General features: G+C 35.3%; 1 protein-coding gene across 5 annotated transcripts in view; it reads left to right on the top strand.

The window, feature by feature from the left end:
- The window catches only part of LOC131942478 (serine/threonine-protein phosphatase 2A regulatory subunit B'' subunit beta), an 81048-nt gene extending 61931 nt beyond the window's left edge, over positions 1–19117 (top strand). For 3 of the 5 annotated variants that reach the window (XM_059302370.1, XM_059302369.1, XM_059302373.1), the window contains 11 exons: positions 3063–3166; positions 3823–3925; positions 4278–4352; positions 5171–5257; positions 7198–7354; positions 8226–8274; positions 9739–9825; positions 11029–11173; positions 11847–11996; positions 12738–12841; positions 14644–19117. In XM_059302370.1, the coding sequence (XP_059158353.1) occupies positions 3063–3166; positions 3823–3925; positions 4278–4352; positions 5171–5257; positions 7198–7354; positions 8226–8274; positions 9739–9825; positions 11029–11173; positions 11847–11996; positions 12738–12841; positions 14644–14806 (1224 nt within the window). In that variant the 3' untranslated portion in view covers positions 14807–19117. Of the gene's footprint in view, positions 1–3062; positions 3167–3822; positions 3926–4277; positions 4353–5170; positions 5258–7197; positions 7355–8225; positions 8275–9738; positions 9826–11028; positions 11174–11846; positions 11997–12737; positions 12842–13415; positions 13512–14643 lie in introns of all 5 variants that reach the window. The other 2 variants (XM_059302372.1, XM_059302371.1) reach the window with 2 other exon arrangements.
- Positions 19118–24484: the final 5367 nt, after the last annotated feature.

Below are 24484 nucleotides of genomic sequence, written 5' to 3'. Positions count from 1 at the left end.
CTAGTAAAGCTTTTTATACTAGTATATAACATACTTGTCTGTGTGATGGTGTTGGCAGTGAGTTCTGGGCAACACCATGTTTACAAGCACCATTAAATGTGGTAGATTAGATGGTTGTGATATTGAGTTGTAGAGGGAGGGGCTAAATGCTGTCAACAATTACCTCAGACTTGAGAATCTGCTTGAAGTTGATGGTGGCTTTAGTGTACCCCAGTCACCCCATGTTCTCCCCTAGTGCAGATATCAGCTGCTGAGTTCTGATAGTCTGGCGCTGATGTACCAGGATCTTGGCCTGGTATCTTGTGATACACTACATCTGGGGGGGTGGAATGTTTGATCCCAATACTATAGTAATTGCGATTTTGGATGGAATGTTTAATCCCATTACTGCAGTAACTGCTGGTGTGGATGGAATGTTTTATCCCATTACTGCAGTAACTGCTGGTGTGATTGGAATGTTTAATCCCAGTACTGCAGTAACTGCTGGTGTGATTGGAATGTTTAATCCCAGTACTGCAGTAACTGCTGGTGTGATTGGAATGTTTAATCCCATTACTGCAGTAACTGCTGTTGTGGATGGAGTTTTTATCCTATTACTGCTGTGGGTCAAGAGTGCCTAAAATTGGTTGTTAGTGTAAACTTGCCTGGGGTCAAATCCCAATTACCCATCCAAAAACTGTAAAAGAAAGAAAAAAACATGTGTTCATACAATAGACATAACTATCCCTTGTGAATGTTGGTGACCCGAAAAATGTACAACAGAGTATTCATAGACCTTAGCAAAGAATGACTACATGTGAATTGTAGCATAATAAAACATTTTGCTACAAAATAATACAAAATTAAAATTTGTGTTTGCGCATTTTTCTTGCAGTTTTCTGGGAACCTTGAATGATATGTGCGTGTGAATGTTATGGTGATGTGAATGTTATGTGCTTGTGAATGTTATAGTGATGTGAATGTTATGTGTGTGTGAATGTTATGGTGATGTGAATGTTATGTGTGTGTGAATGTTATGTGCATGTGAATGTTATGGTGATGTGAATGTTAATGTGAATGTTATGTGCGTGTGTGAATGTTATGTGCGTGTGAATGTTATGGTGATGTGAATGTTATGTGCTTGTGAATGTTATAGTGATGTGAATGTTATGTGAATGTTATGTGTGTGTGAATGTTATGGTGATGTGAATGTTATGTGTGTGTGAATGTTATGTGCGTGTGAATGTTATGGTGATGTGAATGTTAATGTGCATGTGAATGTTATATGCGTGTGTGAATGTTATGGTGATGTGAATGTTAATGTGCATGTGAATGTTATGTGCGTGTGAATGTTATGTACGTGTGAACGTTATGGTGATGTGAAGGTTATGTGAATGTTATGGTGATGTGAATGTTATGTGTGTGTGTGAATGTTATGTGCGTGTGAATGTTATGGTGATGTGAATGTTAATGTGCATGTGAATGTTATGTGCGTGTGAATGTTATGTGTGTGTGTGTGAATGTTATGTGCATGTGAATGTTATGGTGATGTGAATGTTAATGTGCGTGTGAATGTTATGTGCGTGTGAATGTTATGTGCGTGTGAATGTTATGGTGATGTGAACGTTATGTGCATGTGAATGTTATGGTGATGTGAATGTTATGTGCCTGTAAATGTTATGTTTAACAATACCCTGATGATGTAGGTATACCTATTTGTTTTCCCACCAAATCAGCCATTGATAGAGTCAATTTTCAGCTTAGCTTATATCTCCTAACCCTGAATAACATTTTTATTTAATAATTACTTTCATTACCATTTATTTAAATTACTTTCATTACCATTTATATAAATATATTTTTTGTTGAAATACATAGCATAATATAATAGTGAAACTCGCAAAGATTACAAGAATTAGCATATGTTAAAACAGGTAAATCTGAAACATCAAACACCTGTAAACTTTTTTTATCATTGTGTTAGATCTTTACCAGCCACTGACATTCAGATCTTTACCAGCCACTGACATTCAGATCTTTACCAACCACTGACATTCAGATCTTTACCAGCCACTGACATTCAGATCTTTACCAACCACTGACATTCAGATCTTTACCAACCACTGACATTCAGATCTTTACCAACCACTGACATTCAGATCTTTACCAACCACTGACATTCAGATCTTTACCAGCCACTGACATTCAGATCTTTACCAGCCACTGACATTCAGATCTTTACCAACCACTGACATTCAGATCTTTACCAGCCACTGACATTCAGATCTTTACCAACCACTGACATTCAGATCTTTACCAACCACTGACATTCAGATCTTTACCAACCACTGACATTCAGATCTTTACCAACCACTGACATTCAGATCTTTACCAACCACTGACATTCAGATCTTTACCAACCACTGACATTCAGATCTTTACCAACCACTGACATTCACTGTAATGACATCAGCTCTATGACCATCGTATAGGGTCAGTCTTTACAATGTTTAACTGTTAGAATTTTGTGTTTCTCAGAAACACAATCCATACTGATCTAAAAGATTCTTCTTCCTTGTAGTTATTGTTTCCGTTGCTGCATGAAAATAATGTCTTTGATGTAAGAAAAATGTATTTTAACTTGGTTTCAACTGCTCTTTTAGCCTGTAAACAACTTAATTAGTCTGTACATTTGTTTTCTTGAGATGTTATCTGATGTTTCATCTTTACAAAACAAATTTTGTGGAGCCTTGTTTATTGGAGCTATTTAACTTAAAAAAAAAACAATTTAAAAATTAAAATTGGGCGTGGCTACGTGTATGTGGTTTATGTTTCATAACCCTCACATGAACATATGATGTTATACAACTAGAGATAATAGAAATTAATTTTTTAAAAATTCAAATTTCTTTTAAATACTTTTTTCTAGACCTGATGTCCTCATTAATTTTTTTATATGAAAAAAGCAACAAAAAAATATTTAAAAACCTGAAGCCAATTATGTGAGTTTATCTATTTGTTTGAAGATCCATTGACATTTTTGTTCTCTGTATAATCTGATAAATCTCTGCCTTGGTTTACAGGCATGTGGTCTCCCTTTGTACTGGAAGATTCTACTCTTCAGGGCCGCAGGGGGCACTAAGGAAGGATTCATCACATTTCAGACTCTTTCAGTTCTACTTAAAAAGTGAGTCTTTAGTGCGTTTATACCAAACATTTCATGGAAGTTCTTAAGACTTTATATACACATGAGCTAATGTCTCTTCTAATCTAGTGTTTTACCATCATTTACACTCTTAAGACTTTCTTTTCACAAAAACTAATGTGTCTTCTAATCTAGTGTTTTACCATTATGTACACTTTTAGACTTTATATACACAGAAGGTAATGTCTCTAGTGTTTTACCATCATGTACACTCTTAAGATTTTCTTTTCACAGAAACTAATGTCTCTTCTAATCTAGTGTTTTACCATTATGTACACTTTTAGACTTTATATACACAGAAGGTAATGTCTCTAGTGTTTTACCATCATGTACACTCTTAAGATTTTCTTTTCACAGAAACTAATGTCTCTTCTAATCTAGTGTTTTACCATTATGTACACTTTTAGACTTTATATACACAGAAGGTAATGTCTCTAGTGTTTTACCATCATGTACACTCTTAAGATTTTCTTTTCACAGAAACTAATGTCTCTTCTAATCTAGTGTTTTACCATTATGTACACTTTTAGACTTTATATACACAGAAGGTAATGTCTCTAGTGTTTTACCATCATGTACACTCTTAACACAGAAATTAATAACTCTTCTCAACTAAAAGTTCCCACAATTTGTCTTAGGTTGTATCAGACGTGTCATGACGACGCTGCCAAGTTCATGAGGATGGCTGCCAAGTCAGGAGTCACCACACTTGACTTTGATGACTTTGAACCTCTTGTTCAGGTGAGTCAGCATTTGAAACCACAGTGTTAAAAATTTTCTGTTAAAATATTTAAGTTTTACACAAGTCGTAAATGTTAGTGCAACTTTTCTGAGCTTTTTTTAGCAACTTATCTGATGTTTTGTAAAATAATGATGTTTTAGTAGCATCCTAATGATGTTTTCGTAACATCCTAATGGTATTTTGTAACATCCTAATGGTGTTTTTGTAACATCCCAGTAATGTTTTTGTAACATCCCAATGATATTTTTTTAACCTCCCAATGATGTTTTTGTAACATCCTAATGATGTTTTTTGCAACATCCTTATGTTTTTCTAACATCCTAATGATGTTTTGGCTACTTTCATTGACAGGATGTTGTAGAAACTCACCCTGGACTTACATTTTTACAAGATGCTCCAGAATTCCATTCAAGATATGTTACCACTGTAAGTAACTTAAGGCATCTTCACACTACTGTAAGAAACTTAAGCTATCTTCACACCACTGTAAGTAACTTAAGCTACCTTCACACCACTGTAACTTAAGCTACCTTCACACTACCATAAGAAACTTAAGGTACCTTCATACCACTGTAAGAAACTTAAGCTACCTTCACACCACTGTAACTTAAGCTACCTTCACACCACTGTAAGAAACTTAAGCTACCTTCACACCACTGTTAGTAACTAAAGCTACCTTCACACTATTATAATAAACTTAAATTATTTTCACATCACTTTAACCAACTTGAGCGACCTGCACTCCCCTTATAGTTTTACATAAACTACCTCCTCAACAAACAGATCAATTTTCATTAAAAAATGCATTAAACTCATTTGTCTTGTGTGTGTAGCAGTCACTAAGTGCTTGCCAAAAATAAGGGAAACTATTTCTGACAAGATATTTTACATAAATTCTCCATGAATCATTAGCTAGAGTCAGCTAATTAAAGCTAAAATCAACTTTACAAAGATCTATGCTCAGCTATTTAATTGCCTTTTAGATATCTTGCCTACTTTTTAGAATGCTATGAATGATAATAAATTTCCTAGTCTATGAAATTCTGCCAATCCAAATAAATATTAACATAAACAAATTGCTTTTTTTTTTAATTTGTAAAAATGTTATTGTGGGAATGTTCCGGAATGTTAGCTGTCAGACAACCGACATTTTTTTTTATTATAACTAGTTAATAATTTAGACACAAGCAGTTAGTTGTAATAGAAAAGATGTAATCTAAAATAAAAGGTCAAATCTTTTCCAGGTCATCTCACGTGTTATGTTTTGTGTCAATCGTTCCTGGTCAGGTAGAATCACCCTCGCAGAGTTACGCAAGTCCAATTTTTTACAGGTTTGTTCCCTTTATTATTTTTAGTAATTTTTGTTTTTAAATCTCTTTGATTACTGTTGCACAATCAATTATATTTCATCATATGATCTGAGATATAAATCCATGTAAAAAAAAAAACAACTTATGACAGTATTTTATGTTCTCATATTGTAATGGCTTTTGAGAGATTTTTTTATTTCCCGTACGTAAAAAAATTCTCCCCTGGCATAAAAAAAATTATTTCTCCTGACTTACTCAATCAGTTTCCATTTGTCTGATCTAATCCGTTTCCATTTGTTTCTTCTAATCAATTTTGACCTAACCAAGATGTTCCTCTTGTTCTGTCCTAATCAAATTGTTTCCCTTTTTTACTTTCTCGTATATACGAAGTATAGAGAAAGTATTGTAATCGTGCACAAAAATCACTTGAAATTTTAACAATTTTCACCGTATTACACCTTAGTCCTTCATCACATCCGAAGTATAGAGGACTTATTTTAATCGGGCAAAAATTATCAATCCAGATTTATCAAAATTAAGAGGTTTTATGCGTAATCCAGTCTGAAAAACTGGGCTTTGCAATTCTGTCCGTGTGTCTGTCTGTCTGTCTGTCCGTGTGTAAACACGATAACTTGAGTACCGTTACAGCTAGGTTGATGAAATTTCATATTTAAGTATTTTATCAAAATCTTAGATCCGTATCAACTTTTGAGCAATTTCCGATAACCGGAAGTGGTACTTTTTCTACTTTGAATTTTTCAAAAGCCTATAACTTGAGTACTATTACAGATAGATAAATAAAATTTCACATGTAAGTAAAAGATCTAATTCTCTACCTTCTGTTAAATTTTGAGTAATTCCCATTGACTGGAAGTACTAATTTACGCTACTTCCGATTTCTCAAAAAACTAATGTAAATTTTTAAAGTACTAATAATATTGCGCACTATTATGCACTTTTTTATTTGACGTTCACTTGGTGTGCAATTCTTTTGTCTACAAGATTTTATTCTATTTTTAAAACTTTAAGTATTTAAAATGGATTAAAAATCATGTCTATAGCCCGAGTTCCCATCCCCTGTTGTTTTATATAAGAATATTCGAGAAAGTTTAGGGGAGATCACTCCCGGTTTATTTCTTCTTGTCAAATCATTTCCCTTATCCTGACCTAATCAAATTGTTTCCCTTGTCCTGACCTAATCAAATTGTTTCCCTTGGTTTCTTCTAATCAATTTTGATCTAACCAAGATGTTCCTCTTGTCCTGACCTAATCAAATTGTTTCCCATTTCCTGACCTAATCAAATTGTTTCCCTTGGTCTGACCAAATTAAATGTTTACCTTGTCCTGACCTAATCAAATTGTTTCCCTTTTCCTGACCTAATCAAATTGTTTCCCTTGGTCTGACCAAATTAAATGTTTCCCTTGTCCTGACCTAATCAAATTGTCTCCTGTGTCCTGACCTAATCAAATTGTTTCCCTTGGTCTGACCAAATTAAATGTTTCCCTTGTCCTGACCTAATCAAATTGTCTCCTGTGTCCTGACCTAATCAAATTGTTTCCCTTGGTCTGACCAAATTAAATGTTTCCCTTGTCCTGACCTAATCAAATTGTCTCCTGTGTCCTGACCTAACCAAATTGTTTCCCTTGGTCTGACCTAATCAAATTGTTTCCCTTGGTCTGACCTAATCAAATTGTTTCCCTGTGTCCTGACGTAATCAAATTGTTTCCCTTGGTCTGACCTAATCAAATTGTTTCCCTTGGTCTGACCTAATCAAATTGTTTCCCTTGGTCTGACCTAATCAAATTGTTTCCCTTGGTCTGACCTAATCAAATTGTTTCCCTTATTTTGACCTAATCAAATTGTTTCCCTTGGTCTGACCTAATCAAATTGTTTCCCTTATTTTGACCTAATCAAATTGTTTCCCTCGTCCTGACCTAATCAATAAGTTGTATATGTGCAGACATTACGTCGGCTAGAAGATGAAGAGGATATCAACCAAATCAAGGATTTCTTTTCATATGAACATTTTTATGTCATCTACTGCAAGTTTTGGGAACTTGACAAGGACCATGACCTTTATATTGACAAAAATGATTTATCTCGGCATAATGATCATGGTAGGTTTTTTTGTTCAATCTTTTTGAATATGGTAGGATTTGTTCAATTTTTTTTATTGTGGTAGGTTTTGTTCAATCTTTTTGAATATGGTAGATTTTCTTCAATTTTTTTTTATTGTGGTAGGTTTTATTCAATCTTTTTGAATATGGTAGATTTTGTTCAATTTTTTTTTATTGTGGTAGGTTTTATTCAATCTTTTTGAATATGGTAGGTTTTGTTCAATTTTTTTTATTGTGGTAGGTTTTGTTCAATCTTTTTGAATATGGTAGATTTTCTTCAATTTTTTTTTATTGTGGTAGGTTTTATTCAATCTTTTTGAATATGGTAGGTTTTGTTTAATTTTTTTTTATTGTGGTAGATTTCATCTAATTTGATTTATTGTGGTAGGTTTTTAAAATCTGCTCAATTATATTTTTGCCCTATTTATTTCCTACCTTGTTTGTTCTACAGATTTTCACATTAATTTTTTTTTTACCCCAATAGTTTTTTTTCTTTCTTTTCACCAATTTTTATACCCTACTTTTCTGTTGTTTTTTTTTTTTCCTAAATTAATTTTTTTTTTCAATTTTTTATTAAAATCCCTGTCTGATTTCAAATCTCTTGATTAGCTCTGAGTTGTTCAGTGCAGCTTAGCAGCTATAGATCTTGTCACGTTAGACTTACATGTACACATTAAAACAGAGACAAAGATCTTTGTTTAAAACTAAACTCAAACTGATTAAGTTTGATCCATGAGCAACAATTGCCTAAATCTGAGTTAAAGATTACCTTTACACAATGTGGAATATCATGTCAGTTTTTAGTTGAATTGTTGTTCATGTACATAGAAAAAAATATTCTTGTACAAAAGAAATATTAAATACTCCTCAGCTCTCAACTCTCGGCTGATTGATAGGATATTTTCAGGGGCTGTCACAAGGTAAGTTGATTAACTTCGTTTATTTCACTTAGCATTTATGACTTAGCTGCTCTTTTAAGTACTTAGTATGTGGGGAAGGTGAATTTGAATGAATGGGAAATTTACTTTTCAAATAACTTTCTTTTTTCTCATGCAGTCTGTTAGTTTAAATGGTTGGAAAATTTCATTTTGATTCTCTGATGTGTATCACACTGTCTTTAAGTCATTGTGTGTTAGATTGCATGTTTGGAAAAGTTCATGTTGATCTTCCAAATTGTATCACATGGAGTCTTAAGTAACTGAGGGTGTGATTGAATGATTGGAAAACAATCCAGTCTGAAGATCACAAAGATGTTAAAAACATTGTGGGTGTGTTTTGCTTGACCTTTGCTTAAAGGGCAGTCTGTATAGAGACCTGGAACAACATTGATATCATCATCAAAGGCTGCAGAATTCATTGGGGGGAAGGAGATAAGAGACATATGTTTGGTTCTCTGTGAAAAAATAGGCTCTTGTGAAAGGAAATGTTTATTCTTTGCTAGATTTTTATTTTTTACTTTATGAGGTGTTTATTTTTAAAATGTTTTTTTTTTAACCTATAGAGGTGTAAATGTTTTAATTCTTGTAAACAATATGAATTAATTATTTAAAGAAAATTTTTTTTTTTTAAAAAGGTGTTAGTAAACAGAGAGTTTTGATCTAAGAATAGAGTTGTTGAAATAAATGTGTGTGTTTGTGGTCATGTGTGTCACCTCACCTTTTTTACATCTCATTTACATCATCCCTTTAACAACATCCTATCCACTCCATTTCTTCTACAACATCACAACCACATCACCACCTCTACATCACCACATCCACATCACCACCTCTACAACATCACATCCAGATCATCACCTCTACATCACCACCTCTACATCATCACATCCACATCACCACCTTTGAATCATCACATCCACATCACCACCTCTACATAATCACATCCACATCACCATCTCTATATCACCACATCCACATCACCACCTTTGAATCATCACATCTACATCACCACCTCTACATAATCACATCCACATCACCATCTCTATATCACCACATCCACATCACCACCTCAACATCAGCACCTCCACATCACCAACTCTACAACATCACCTCCAAATCATCAACTCTACAACATCACATCCACATCACCACCTTTGAATCATCACATCCACATCACCAACTCTACATAATCACATCCACATCACCATCTCTATATCACCACATCCACATCACCACCTCTACATCACCACCTCTACATCTACATCATCACATTCACATCACCACCTCTACATCATCACATCCACATCACCACCTCTACATCATCACATCCACATCACCACCTCTACAACATCACACATGTCTACAACCCTCTGACATGTCTAGCTTGTATCCCTGTTGTCAAAGACCTGTACCAGACCCCACCACAGATACATGTTCTTATTCCAGAGGTCCAGACTTCCAGGAGAGCCGGATGAGTTACAAGGAATTTGTCTGGTTCCTGCTGGCTGAGGAAGACAAGAAACACCCCACCAGGTACTGGTTCCCTGCAGGCTCCACACTGGCTAGAAGTTACCTGTGTGCAGGCTCCACACTGGCTAATATTTACCTGTGCAGGCTCTACACTGGCTAATATTTACCTGTGTGCAGTCTCTACACTGGCTAATATTTACCTGTGCAGGCTCTACACTGACTAATATTTACCTGTGTGCAGGCTCTACACTGGCTAATATTTACCTGTGTGCAGGCTCTACACTGGCTAATATTTACCTGTGTGCAGGCTCCACACTGGCTAGTAGTAACCTGCAGGCTCCACACTGGCTAGTAGTTACCTGCCTGCAGACTCTACACTGGCTAATATTTACCTGTGTGCAGGCTCTACACCTAATATTTACCTACCTGCAGGCTCTACACTGGCTAATATTTACCTGTGTGCAGGCTCCACACTGGCTAATGTTTACCTTCTCCCCACACTGGCTAATATTCACCTGTGTGCATGCTCTGCTAATGTTAACCTCCCCCCCCCCTTTCTCCTCTCTTGTTGCCTATCACTCAAAATTATTCAAGAAATAATTAGCCTTTTTTTACATTGTCATGTTTCTTTAACTTAGATATATTTATGATAAACTTGTAAATCAATACTTAATCACATTTTTACATTTTTAAAAGAAATTGGCTTATAGCTCCACCCCTAACCTTACCCTAAGGATTAACCCTAGACTTAGAAACATTGTTATCAATGCTACCTGCCATATGATGTAGATATAGATGATAGACAATGTTTACCTGTGCGCCTTTAATAATGTTTTGACTTAACACTAAAGCCAGTCGCTTAATGTAGGCCAAACTGAAAATAGATTTAAGGAGCAATAACTCTTGATTAGAGTCAGCAGTTTGACAGCATTTTAAGTAGAAGTTTTATTACCCATAACCACTGTCTTTTATGTTTTAACATTCAAAGTCTTTAAAAAGGTAAGAATCTCTTGGATAAAGAGCTTCAAGAAAATGTTCAGCTAACTTTTTCTTTCTATTTGATATAGAGAAATGATAGATCTTTTATTGATTCTGTAAGGAATTTTCCTTAAATATGGAGTGGTTGGGTTGGTTTTATTTTTTTTAAGTTTTAAAGTTTTTTAATAACTGCTTGCCACTTTTAATTATCTTCATCTTTAGTTCAAGTGTAATTTATATTTTTGTTCCTCATAAGATACCTTTATTAATATATTTTTTTTCTTTCAGTATTGAGTACTGGTTTCGCTGCATGGATTTGGATGGGGATGGTGTTATATCAATGTACGAGATGGAATATTTCCATGAAGAGCAGATGAATAAAATGGAGACCCTTGGCATTGAGAAGTTGCCATTTGAGGATACAGTGTGCCAGGTAATAGCAATTTCTGTGGTTTAGATGACACTTGCCAGTTTGTATGTTTGGCATTGTGTGTTTAAAATGTCTGTGATTTAGCTAGACACTTACCAGTTTGTACATTTGGCTTTGTGTGTTTAAAATTTCTGTGATTTAGCTAGACACTTGCCAGTTTGTACATTTGGCTTTGTGTGTTTAAAATGTCTGTGATTTAGCTAGACACTTGCCAGTTTGTACATTTGGCTTTGTGTGTTTAAAATTTCTGTGATTTAGCTAGACACTTGCTAGTTTGTACATTTGGCTTTGTGTGTTTAAAATTGCTGTGGTTTAGCTAGACACTTGCCAGTTTGTACATTTGGCTTTGTGTGTTTACAATTGCTGTGGTTTAGCTAGACACTGGCCAGTTTGTACATTTGGCTTTGTGTGTTTAAAATTGCTGTGGTTTAGCTAGACACTGGCCAATTTGTACATTTGGCTTTGTGTAATTACAATAGCTGTGGTTTAGCTAGACACTTGCCAGTTTGTACATTTGGCTTTGTGTAATTACAATAGCTGTGGTTTAGCTAGACACTTGCCAGTTTGTACATTTGGCTTTGTGTAATTACAATAGCTGTGGTTTAGCTAGACACTTGCCAGTTTGTATGTTTGGCTTTGTGTTCCATTACATACTCTCAACATTTTTCTGTTTCAGATGATGGATATGGTTTGTCCAAAAACAGAAGGGAAGATAACTCTAGGAGATCTCAAAGCCTGTAAAATGACCAACATCTTTTTTGATACTTTCTTCAATCTTGATAAATTTTTGGAACATGAACAACGAGATCCTTTTGCTAATGCAAGGGTAACTTTTTATTCTTTACCTTTAATCACTTTTTTTTTCTGCTACTTTGTTTTGCTGAATCTTATTTTACACAAAAACTCCTAGTCAACGAAACTTTTAATTTCAACCCGGTATAATTGGATGAATATCCGGATGGTCAGTCTCACAACCGCTAACCTGAAAATCATGAGTTAGGATCCTGAGCTAGTCTGTAGGGCTACCTACATCCCAGCTTTTATGGGTACCTGACAGGTTAGAGCAGGGGTCTCCAAACTATGGCCCGCGGGCCGGATGAGGCCCGCGAGGTCCTCTCATCTGAGATCTTTTGTCCATGAAAATAAACGTTTGTTGGAGATGGCTGAGGAGCTTTACTCAGAAAAATCACGACATGCCTGGAAGAAACTGGCCCCCAAACTGAAATTTGATAGTTAATGCGGCCCTCGGACTGAAAAGTTTGGAGACCTCTGGGTTAGAGCAACAAAGGTGGCATGCCATGATGCTGACCAAACTATCCTTCATATGCCGAAGTCACTGAAACAGATGAACTCTGCTCCATGTACCATGTGACTTGAGCGGGATGGGAAAAGATGATAATAATTTTATAAATTTGAACTATATAATATATTAAACTTTTTTTTTAAAGAAATTTATAAGTGAAATTCATTTCATCAAACGGAAACGTTCTGACTTTAAAAAAAAATGTTAATATAGACTTATTTGACACTGGAACGATATTTGATGGTTTATCCCTGGTATTTTCAGGATCCGAACCTTGAGCCCATAGAAGTGAATGACTGGAACAGATATGCTGAGGAGGAGTACGACATCCTGGTGGCTGATGAAGGCAATGCTGATGTGGAGGATGGGTAAGGTCAAGGTCTCACAGACCAGGGGGGGGGTTGGGTTAACTTGATTTAATCCTTTGTGGCCCAAGTGAGCAAAGGGCTGCAATCACACCTCTCTACTGGACTCAATTTTGGGCAACTTGGGTTTACTTGAGTACTTTTATGGTCCCTGTTGTGCTTACAGACACAGCGTCAAGCTACAAACATTAAATGGATCACACAAGAGGATAATTTTTCTCACTCAGTTTGGTAGGAAAGGGAGATAATTATAACACATTTTTTTCAATTTTCTTCCCTTATACCCCCCTCCCCTCCCCCAAATTTCCCCCATGTCTTTTTTTTTTTAATGACAATAAAAAATCAACTCTGTAGAACTGTTACAAGTTTGGAACAAAATAATTAAAATATCATATTCTTTGAAGCATATTTAATTAGTCAACCCAATAAAAGAAAGAATGTATCTTTTTTTTTTAAATTGACCTCAGCCAATAATAGTACTATTATAAAACGCTTGTATAAATCTATAAAAAAAAATGTTTTTATTGATAAACTGATATGAGTAGAGTGGGTGTCTCAGTGCAGTGTCTTTATGCAGGTATTCACTGTGGGATGAGAGAAATAAATCACCTTATGGGTGCTCCAGCCATCAACTTATTCAGCAGTAATTAAACCACAAGGTTCCATTACCTCTGTAAATCTAACACCTTTGCAGAGATATCAGTTTTTTTTTCTTTTGCATTTGTTACAAGTTTTTTTAAATCCTTTATTTTGTCTTGTTATCTTAACATGTTGCAACACTTTGGCAAAAAGCCTTTTATATTTCACAATAAAATTCATAAGGGTAATTTTCTTTTTCTCACTGTAGTTTTAAGGGGATACAACTCTTGATGTAACATTTTAATATTTCTTAACTTTGGTGAACCCTTAACTTTGTACATTGGGATGTTTAAAATACTTACACGTTTTTAACTGCATGAAAAACCTACTTTAAAATGGTTAAGGAAATATTAACAAACGTTTGTTTTAATATTTTTTTGTTAAATTTTTTTCTGAGGATTATTTTGCCACTTGATGACAGTTTTAAAACTTTTTAATAATTTTATATACTTAATTTTTTTTCCAAATATTATAGGTGTTAAATTTAAATGAGGTACCCTTGCAGGCTTTATGGTCCATATTGAGAGGGGGGTAGAGCAGTGAGTAGCGAGGTTGGATGTCACCCCCCAGGGGCAAAGCGAGGTTGGGTGTCAACCCCCCAGGGGCAAAGCGACCCACTTTCAAATTTTTTATTTGCACCCACCTCTTTTTCACCCCCCCCCCCCCCCCCCTCTCCTTCAAGTTTTTGATTTGCACCCCCCCCCCCCTCAAGTTTTTCTCTGTATACTTTGCTTTTTTTACCTTGGTTTCACCCCCCTAAATGGTGTCACCCGGTGTGGTCCGCACCCCCCCCCCCCTCACTACGCCTCTGGGGTAGAGTATTTATTTCTGTAAACTTAGCATAGGAAGGTAGTGTGAAGTCAGTGCTTGGTCTAGCAGCATTCACTTTCTTGAACCATGAGTGCTGGGTACTCGCACGAGCTGGGTGGACTCAGGGATGTGGTATGGGCATGCTGCAGAAACCCAAACTCAATGTACTAGTTGACCCCACTGCCTCTTATTATGGTTGAATCATTTATTTCTCTCTCTCAATCAGTAGAACAATAATGACATTAGTAGGCCAGTAGTTAAATGATGACATTGGTAGACTTTGTTACAGGGTTAAGTATATGATATATCTGATTGTGTTTAGATCACTTGTGATTTTTTTTTTTTTTTTTTTTCAGAAACTATGAAGATGATTTTGAGCCCGAGGACGATGATGAAGTTTTACGTGAAGAAATGTTGCGATTGGCTGACGAGGGCACGCCACAGAGATCTATAACAACTGGCCAATCTCACACGGCTGAGGATATTTATGATTTTAGTAACACTGGTCTCGGCTATTGAGCTGCTGTGTTTTTATCTTTACCATCTGTTGGTCCCATGGATAGAGGATTATCTTAACCATCTGTTGGTCCCATGGATAGAGGATTATCTTAACCATCTGTTGGTCCCATGGATAGAGGATTATCTTAACCATTTGATGGATAGACGATTATCTTAACCATCTGTTGGTCCCATGGATAGAGGATTATCTTAACCATTTGATGGATAGAGGATTATTTTAACCATCTGTTGGTCCCATGGATAGAGGATTAGCTTAAAACTTTGATGGTTCCATGGATTATTGAAATTTAGCAGTTTTGTCCCAAATTTGAAAAGATAAATAAGGAAGTGAATTCTGAGATCTAGTGGAAATTGTTTACTTGTTGGCTTCAGTTTATAAGAATCTCAATGTTGAAGTGAACATTTCATATCATCTGATCTTGTGCCTGAAGAAACAAACTCAACTATTTTGTTTTGTTTATAAATGATCATTATAGCACTTTTGAACAATTTTTTATAAACATATGTAAGAATGCTCATGGGTGGTGTTAAAAGAACATTTCAACACTTCACTACTAGAATAGCTGATGCAAAAGTTGAAGCAAATTTTGTAGGGATTGACTTACTTTAAATATTAACAATAAACCTATTTTTAAAATTATTTTAAGAAGTAGTAAATATATCAATTGAAAGATCTTGCTGTGTTAAATAAAACACTAACTGTTTAATAATTTACATATGTACTGTATTTTGAAAAATATTTTGCGTACTTTATTTATTTCACATGTCTAATATATTTATAAATATAGACTTGATTATCTTACATAAATTGATTTGATTTTAAAAGACACCAAAGAAGAGTGTAACATGTAAAATATTAACAAGTCTTTTCTCTGTATTCACCATTTCCCTTCTGTCTCTTTACATTTTCTCAAATTATTTTTTATTATTGTAATGACAAGTGTATGTTGATTTATGAATAAAAAAAAAGAAATTTAAAAGAGCTCTAGTCATTTTTGCCTATGGTTAGAATTCCAAGAGTTTAATTTATCGTTTCTAATTTATTCATTTCTTTAATTTTTTTGTATTCAGTTCTTTAATAATTATATGCTTCAGTAAAACAGTTTAAAAATATTAAAAAGCGGTTAAATATGTAATTTGATATTTTTATTTTTTTAAATTTCTTTTTTCAAAACAAGTAAAAAATATTTCTGATGAATGAGGGAAGAAGTTTGAATCTTCTGTACACAAACAACAAAATATTCACTTTTTTGTCTCATTAAAAATTTGACACTTGTATTTTAACAGTTGCCTTACATTTTCACTAAATTTTTTTACTGTTATTGCTTTATTTTTCTACATCTATTCTCTAATGTAAATTGTTTGACATTGTAAAAAAATTTGTTTTCAGGACCAGCATGTGTGATTGCCAGATTTTAAAAAATTTCAATGTTATGTCTAATAGACAGTCTGTGTATGAAAGCCAACAACGTGTGTTTATATTCAACAGAGTTGAATTACAAAGCTGTTTATTTTTCTGTTTTGGGAAGCAATTTACTAATGTGTTTAGCTTAAATTAATTACGTTGAACAATCATCTTTAAAGAAAACAAATTTAGTTACAAATTTTAAGATTTCTTCCTTTAAAAAAATACATAGCCTACTTATTTTTTTTATTTATTAACAGTATTAATTACTCTACTGAAGAGAGGATTAATGTTGAGCTTTTGTTATTTTAAACAGATGCTTAAATTTTCATCATCCTGCAAAATAAAAAATTCAGGTGTGGTGGTAGGTGGTAAAAATATCTTAAAAGCTTGCAACAAGTATGCAGTTGGCAACATATCTTTCTTACAACAGTGAAGTTAATTGCAACAAGTATCTGACACAAATGTGGGAATGTTAAGCAACATGCATATAATACATGTTTGTAATACATAAAGAATGTAGGCCTATTTGCCAATGTGTATGTCTTACAACTATATATTGCAACAAGTATGTGGACAAATGTGGGAATATTTAACAATATGTATGTAATACATCTAGAATGTATATAACATTTATTTCTCACAGCTGTATATTGCAATAAATATCTGAAACATGTTGGATCAAGCATAAGCAAATGCTAGTCTGATCACACTGCAAGCAGCAAGCATGATCTGTGTTAATCAATGCAAATAGAGTAGATCTACAGTCCTCAAGTTTTCTAGTAAAATATGTTACAGATTTTTCTTTCATATTTTTCTTATTGATCTATGGGCTGATAATTCACTTGTTTAAATGAAAGATGGGTTGTTGTTCTTGGTTTTACATGAAGAAAATGTATTGGCTTGATATTGAATACAACTTGCAAACAGGATTTGAAATGTTAATTAGCAATAGACATGAGTTGAATGTTTGATAGATATTAGACTTCAAATGTTGAATAAAAATATTAATTTGAATGTTTATTTAAATAACAAGACTGAATGTTTTTCAAGAACTTGAATGTTGAAAATAAACTACAAGCAAGTTTTGGAATGTTGAATTAATCCACAGACGAGATGTATATGTATAAAATTAAATTAACACTTTTATTGTTGAGAAGATTTTGAAAGAATTCTTAATGTTGAAATCTCTTAATATTGATAAAGCTTTGAATGTTGATTATACTTTAAATATTGAAAAGAAATTTGAATGTTGAGAAAACTTACTGTTGAAAAGACTTTGAATGTTGATGTTACTTGGAATCCTGAAAATAATTTTGAATGTTAAAAAGAGTTTGAATGATCCTGATTAAAAAAAGTGACAGAATGCTGAATCACAGACCAAACATATTTGTCTTAACTCTTCACATTTTTTCACACACAGAAGGAACCCTGAGGTGTAAAAAATTGAATTAATTTATTTTAATTTACTTTCATCTATGCAACATTGATCACCTAGCATTTTAAAAAATTAATCTCATTATTATTTTTAGGTGATTATAGGATACACAATTTTAGTTTTGAATTTAGTGTGAATTTATTTTTATTGCTGGTAGCAATTCAGATTTTAATTTTTTTTTAACATGTTTGCTTTTTATAATATTATAATTAGAAACTAGTTTAGCGGAAAAGTTGTAGTTTAGTTGTATTTTGTCCAAAAGTTAAAATATTAATTAAATGTTTTGACTTGTGTCAAGTTTTGTGCCTATTATGTGTTGATTTACTAGTCACCATATAAATGTTGACAGTATTTTTTTTCCAGAACTTGCCAGATAAATTCAAAGAAATAGGAATAAAAGGAGTAACCACTTGCCTAATTGGCATTTTTAAATGCCCAGTGTAAATTAAGTAGAAAATGTCTAAATGCAGGATTAAGTATTGCCTTATATATTCTAAAAGATTTTTTTCTTAATACTGTGATGCTTTATAGTTATGATGAAGTGTGATGTTTAACTGATATATCGTGATTTGTAACTCTTGTTTATATGCTGTGTTTATATTTGAGTGATGTATGAAGTTCAACTATTTGTATGTTATTGGGTTATATGTGTTCTGCGCTAGGAATCTTGTAGGCTTTTTTTTTTAAAATGAAGTATTATTGCATCTGGATAAATTACAGTAGTGCATCTGAAAATTACATTAATGCATCTAGAAAAATTACATTAATGCATCTAGAAAAATTACATTAATTCTCTAACCATGGTATATTTCTGTGAACATGTTACCTACATCTCATTTCTCTACAGTTACCATCATAAAATACCTTATCGATGAATGACTTTAATAAAAATCTTATCGATGAATGACTTTCATAAAAATATCTTATCGATGAATGACTTTCATAAAATATCTTATGGGTGAAACTCTTTCATAAAATATCTTGTCAATGAATGACTTTGTATTGAGTAACAAATTAACCATTGCAAAACTGTACATTATAAAGCTGTGCAATTATGACTGATGCAAGGAAATGAATTGTTTACATTATAGTCATACCATCATGCATTGATTAAAAGAGTAGAATAACTGATGTATTATAAACAAATATTAATTTGGTTCATAATCCGATTATTTATTGATTGAAGTAGCTCATATATCTATCTTATCAAAACTAATCATTGATAAACACATCAGATGTACTAAAACATTGCCTTGAATCAAGAAAAATCTGTCACTAGTTTTATTTACTTTTCAGAATAGAAGTAGCTGTTCATTTGATTTTAGCGAATACTTTTTTAATTAGTATGTGTCACTTTGTTGATGAAATGTTAATCAACATTTAATTAGTGCTAATAAAAACAGTTGTTTGTTATGGAATCATTCATGTCATACAATTTTTTAAATTAAATAAAAATAAATTAAGGAAATTTTTTTGTCTTCTGTTTGTTGGTTTGTGTTATGTGGTTTATATTGTGTGGTTTGAGCTTTACAGTTTGTACTGTGTGCTTTGTGTTATGTGGTTTTTGTTATGTGGTTTGTATTATGCGGTTTTGTGTTATATGGCTTTGTATTGTGTGGTTTTTGTTATGTAGTTTATATTATGTGGTTTTGTGTAATGTGGTTTGTGTGATGTGCTTGTGTTTAATCTGGTTTGTGTTATGTGGTTTTGTGTTATGTGGTTTATAATCTGGGATGTGCAGCTTCCATTTCTCATGGGAGGTGTGAACAGTTGCACACAAATGTACAATCCATGGAAATGGAACGGCATGGTGGGATAGCACAGTGTACACCTACTAACCTGAATGTCCAGAGTTCGGATCCTGAGGGTGTGGGGGGGGGGGGTGTTGCCGTAGCTCGAGTCCACCAAACTCTGATTCATGTGAAGGAAGGTAGGTGGGCATAACTCTGACCACACTATTAAAACAGACGTACACTACTTCATCTCCTTCATGAACTATCAGGTTTATATACAGCTAGAAATAAAAAATTTATAACATAAATTATTCAAAGCTGCATTTAATGTAATGTATTGAGTGTCACATCGTCAGATTCTGTTTTCTTTTACTAGTTTCACATTGATGTCAAGTAGTGAACTTGACATCAATGGTAAAACGTTACTAAAAACACTTGGGTTTAATGGTAGGGGGGGGGGGTGCTAATATATTTTTGGGTGTAAAGGGAGGCACCAATATATTTAGGGCTTTTCATGGGTGGTGTCAGTAGTATAAGGGCTTTTCAATCCTATCTTGTGTTTTATTTTAGCATGTCAAGTATATGCTTCACAGAGAATACAATATATCAAGGTTTTGGTTCCCAGAAAATAAAAAGCGCAAGAAAAAAAAGAGGAAAAAGCAAAACCGAAAACTGTGCAAAAAAATAAATGCGTAACACAAACTCATTTTACTAATACAATTTCATTTGATCATAATAAGTGGAAAGATATTTTAGTATGCTACTTTTTACAAGTAGTCATTCTTTGTTAGTTTTATTTGAGTTTTTTTATTTAAATTCAATGTGCACTTGTTTTGCTCAATATTCCGTTGCACTTTTTTTTTCCATTGCGTTTTTTTTTCATTGCGCTCCAACTTCGTCAGCTAAGGTTCTATATAATATTGAGGCGCTAAGTCTTTGCTTTTTAATTGGAGACGCAACTTAATTCGATCAACCTGTTTAATGTTTATCTACTCAAAGCTCTTAAACATCTGGTATAATTCGAGGACAAAAACTCTGCATAATTAATTTCACTTAACAGCACCAATCTTTTCTACTTTTTTTATGGGAGATGAAATCCGTTGCAGGGGAAGTAAGCATGATTATTTTATGCAAGTTTTATTTCAGGATTATCTTGGCTGCAAGCTCTACGAAAACAAAAGCATCATTTCCAAGTCACGAGGAAGTGCTGACGGCAATACGTTTATATGGCGTCACTGAGGTGGGATGGGGGGGGGGGGGGGATACTGACTTTTCGGAGTTTTCTGACTGACCCCCACCCCCAACTTGTTTGTTACTGACTTATCACTATATAGAGGAATAAACCAAATAAAAATAAACAAAAAACCATTAGTAGACTTACAATGCTTGGACGGGTAAACTGTTAGTGTTTCTTTCAGGCATCTCATGGGGGAGGTGGATCATTGCCACCCCGATGAACGTCTACCCCCCCCCCCCCTTAACGAGAGAAATAAAAAACAAATAATAATAATAATAACATGAAGAAGAAGAACTATAGATATAACGATGATGATAATGACAACACTTATAGACATATAAGAAACGTGGATTTAGCGCAGAGGCGTAGCGACCCATTCCGGCGCCCGGGATGAACCATCCATTTTGCATCCCCTCAAGCTCATTTATTTATATATATATATATATATATATATATATATATATATATATATATATATATATATATATATATATATATATATATATATATATATATATATGTATGTTGAAGACTGATGAAAAATTGTGTAGCCTGTATAATTCAATACCCCTACTTAAAATGAGCTTTTACATTTTTTTTTCTGAACCTTTTGGCGCCCCCTTAATTTGCGGTCGCCCCTCCAGCCCTCCCTTAGGTACGCCACTGGTCTAGCGCTGCGTGTGAAAATGGAAAGTCCGTTTTTATATTTATACTTTTATCCCTATAATACATAAAATACAACCCCCCCCCCCTCCCCCTTTGTAACCATTAGTGTATGCTGCTTGTGTACAACTCACAAACTAGGTCACGCCGTTTTCGCTTTCCCGGTGCTGGGAATATTTTTTTTCCCCTTCGGGTAAATAAATGTCATGGTGGTGTCGCAGCTTGTGACATACTAATGTATTAATTAAGTGGGCAAACTATTAGGTGGATGTCATGTCTGGTGCTTTGCGATAGGCGAGGGTGGGGTCGGGGTGGGTGGACTTCTTAATAGCACTGTTATTACCAGAATTATACAATAATAAATAATTGTTGATTTATATAAATAGTTGGAGTTGAACTGACGATGATAACCGTTACTCTAGTATGTGTATAACTAGTTGTAGCCTTGTTCGGTTAGGGTTATAATAATAACGGTTTTGAGATAGAGTTTGATAGAGTAGTGGATATGTGACGAGTGATGTGGATATATGGCTAAATGGGGTGGAGGGGGGGTTGATAGGGATGTCAAGGAAATCGGGATGGGCTTGTCTAGGGAGCAGGGGTGTGGATGTATAGGGAATAGGGATGGAATGTCTAAGAAGTAGGTGTGGGGATGCCTAGGGAGTAGGGAGGGGAATGTCTAGGGAGTAGGTAGGGGGTGTTTAGGGAGTAGGGATGGGGATGTCTAGGGAGTAGGGGAGGGGATGTATAGGGAGTAGGGATGAGGATGTCTAAGGAGTAGGGATGGGATGTCTAGGGAGTAGGGGAGGGGATGTATAGGGAGTAGGGATGAGGATGTCTAAGGAATAGGGATGAGGATGTCTAAGGAGTAGGGGTGGGGATGTCTAGGGAGTAGGGGTGGGGATGTCTAGGGAGTAGGGGTGGGGATGTCTAGGGAGTAGGGGTGGGGATGTTTAGGGGTAGGGTGGGGATGTCTTGGCAGTAGGGATGGGGTTGACTAAAAACTGCATTATTTATTTTCCTTTACTCAAACGCACCGCCCAAAACTCTTAAATTATTTTCCTTTTTATTTTCTAGTTTCCGGCTTCCCCCCCCCCCCCTCCAGTTAATTGATTCTCAGATTAGTTGCCATCTAGCAGGCAGTGCCTAGCTCCCCCCGGGCTACGAGTCTCCCTGGGAAATACGTCGAGCATTTATGGGAAGAAAATTGAGGGTTCGTATGGTGAGGGGGGGGGGGGGTGGGTTGGGGGGAGGGGGATGGAAGTTTCAAATTAATTTCTTCGGTAATCATAGCAATCAGGACGATCTCGCTCAATGCGGGTAGTAGATGTGTGTGAGTGGATGGGTGTGGGTGAGTGTAAGTGCGTGTGTGAGGGTGGGTGCGAGCGGAGCTGAGTGCGTGAGAGTGATTAATAAATAATAATGGGCTGATTAATTGTAGGGATCCGAGCCGACGAATGGTTATTGTATTTTAAAGCTATTTGTGGGGAAGTGCGGGGAGGTTCGGGTCTAAGAGGTGTGGGGGGGAGGTTTGATACGGAGGTAGGGGTGGGGGGTGCAAGATTGCAACATGTGTGTGTATGTGTGTGGGGGGGGGGGGGGTCTGTCTAAATGATAAACTCGAATATCGATTAATTTTTTTCTTTTCTTAACGCTTCCATTTACAGCTGTTGGAGTTTTTCTTCTTTCAAACAATTTTTTTTTTAAACGTTTTAAGAGTTGAAAGTTTTTTTTTCTTGAATGTAAAACAAAAGCCTTTGTCTTCGCAAATAAAGCATGTATGTAAATTAAATTGTAAAAAAAAAGTAAAATAAATTAAGCTATTGTGCATGCTTTCATGTAAAACATTTGATCAGGTTTGGACTAATAACAAGACTACGTGGGCGTAAGAATAATTTATTTTTTTTGTCATTCAAAATTTTAAAAACTGTAAATGCACCGTCAACAATAGCTGTTTAACTTGTTTTGAAAGTGTGTATGTGTGTGTGTGGGGGGGGGGGTCTCATACATAGGCGTAGCAATCCATTTTTTCGCCCAGGGAAATGTATTAATCCTTCCCTCCCTCCCCCCCCCCCCCCCCCCCCCCCCGTTGGCGAAAAAAGCGCTCCTCCACCTCAGTCCTCCACCTCAGACTGAGCTTTTTATTTATTTCTACCACGTTTGGCGCCCCCTTAGGGTCGGCACCCGGGGCGGAAGACCCACCTGCTCACCATTGCTACGCCTCTGGGTCCATGGGATTTGGGGAATTCTAGCCGCTCATAATAAGTACTTCTCATAGTAGGACTAGAACCTAATAATTCCTTCTAAACATGCTTAGAAGGTGTAAAAATTCATCACAAAGGCAAATATTCTCCAGAAAAATATGAGATAGACGTTTTTGTTTTTTTGTTGTTTTTTTTAAATCCCAATTTTACTTTCGATCTAGAACGACATAAAATATAAAATTGTGAAAATTATATTGCTCATCCTTATTATTATAATGCCTAGCGAGGTTTTTTCCTTTTTTTTTATCCTTTGGAGTTTTTTTTTCCAATTTTTTTTTCCAAGCCAAGTTAAAATTGTGCTGGCTGGGAGGAAGTGTTGGGAACGGTCGATAAGGGGCAGTTCCAGCATGCATTAGCTGGTCTATTTATAGAGCTGATTTATTTTTCCCAGGGTCAGCACACGTGGTGCGAGGTTTTGAAACGTGCGCTAAAGGCTGAACCTGCTAGCTGGGGGGGGGGGGGGGGGGGGGGGTAAGAAGGGGCTGGGGGTAGTAGAGGGGGGTATGGAAGGTTTAAAGGGCGCGGAGAGGGGGGGTAAGTATTCAGGAGAAAGTGCATAGGGATGTAGACGTATGTAGTTTATGTTAAGTGCTAGTTAAGGGGGGGGGGGGGGTACTGGGTAGGGTGGTGATATATGATGAGGGGGGGGGGGAGTTGTGTGTTGATAAAATATCAGTCAGGGGGTGTGTTGTTGGATTTTAGTGGGTAGGGTGTGGAGGGAAGTGTGGGATGGGTGTAGTCTTAGATTGTGTGTGGTTGATTGGAGGTGGGGGGATTGTGTGTGGTTGATTGGAGGTGGGGGATTGTGTGTGGTTGATTGGAGGTGGGGGATTGTGTGTGGTTGATTGTTGTAGTGGTGGGGGATTGTGTGTGGTTGATTGGAGGTGGGGGATTGTGTGTGGTTGATTGTTGTAGTGGTGGGGGGATTGTGTGTGGTT

This window comes from Physella acuta, unplaced genomic scaffold, assembly GCF_028476545.2.
Source record: "Physella acuta isolate Inbredline_101_S28 unplaced genomic scaffold, ASM2847654v3 ptg000407l, whole genome shotgun sequence".
Taxonomy (NCBI): domain Eukaryota; kingdom Metazoa; phylum Mollusca; class Gastropoda; family Physidae; genus Physella; species Physella acuta.
Note: the sequence above shows the minus strand (reverse complement) of the source record. Positions and strands in the feature narration are given on the sequence as shown.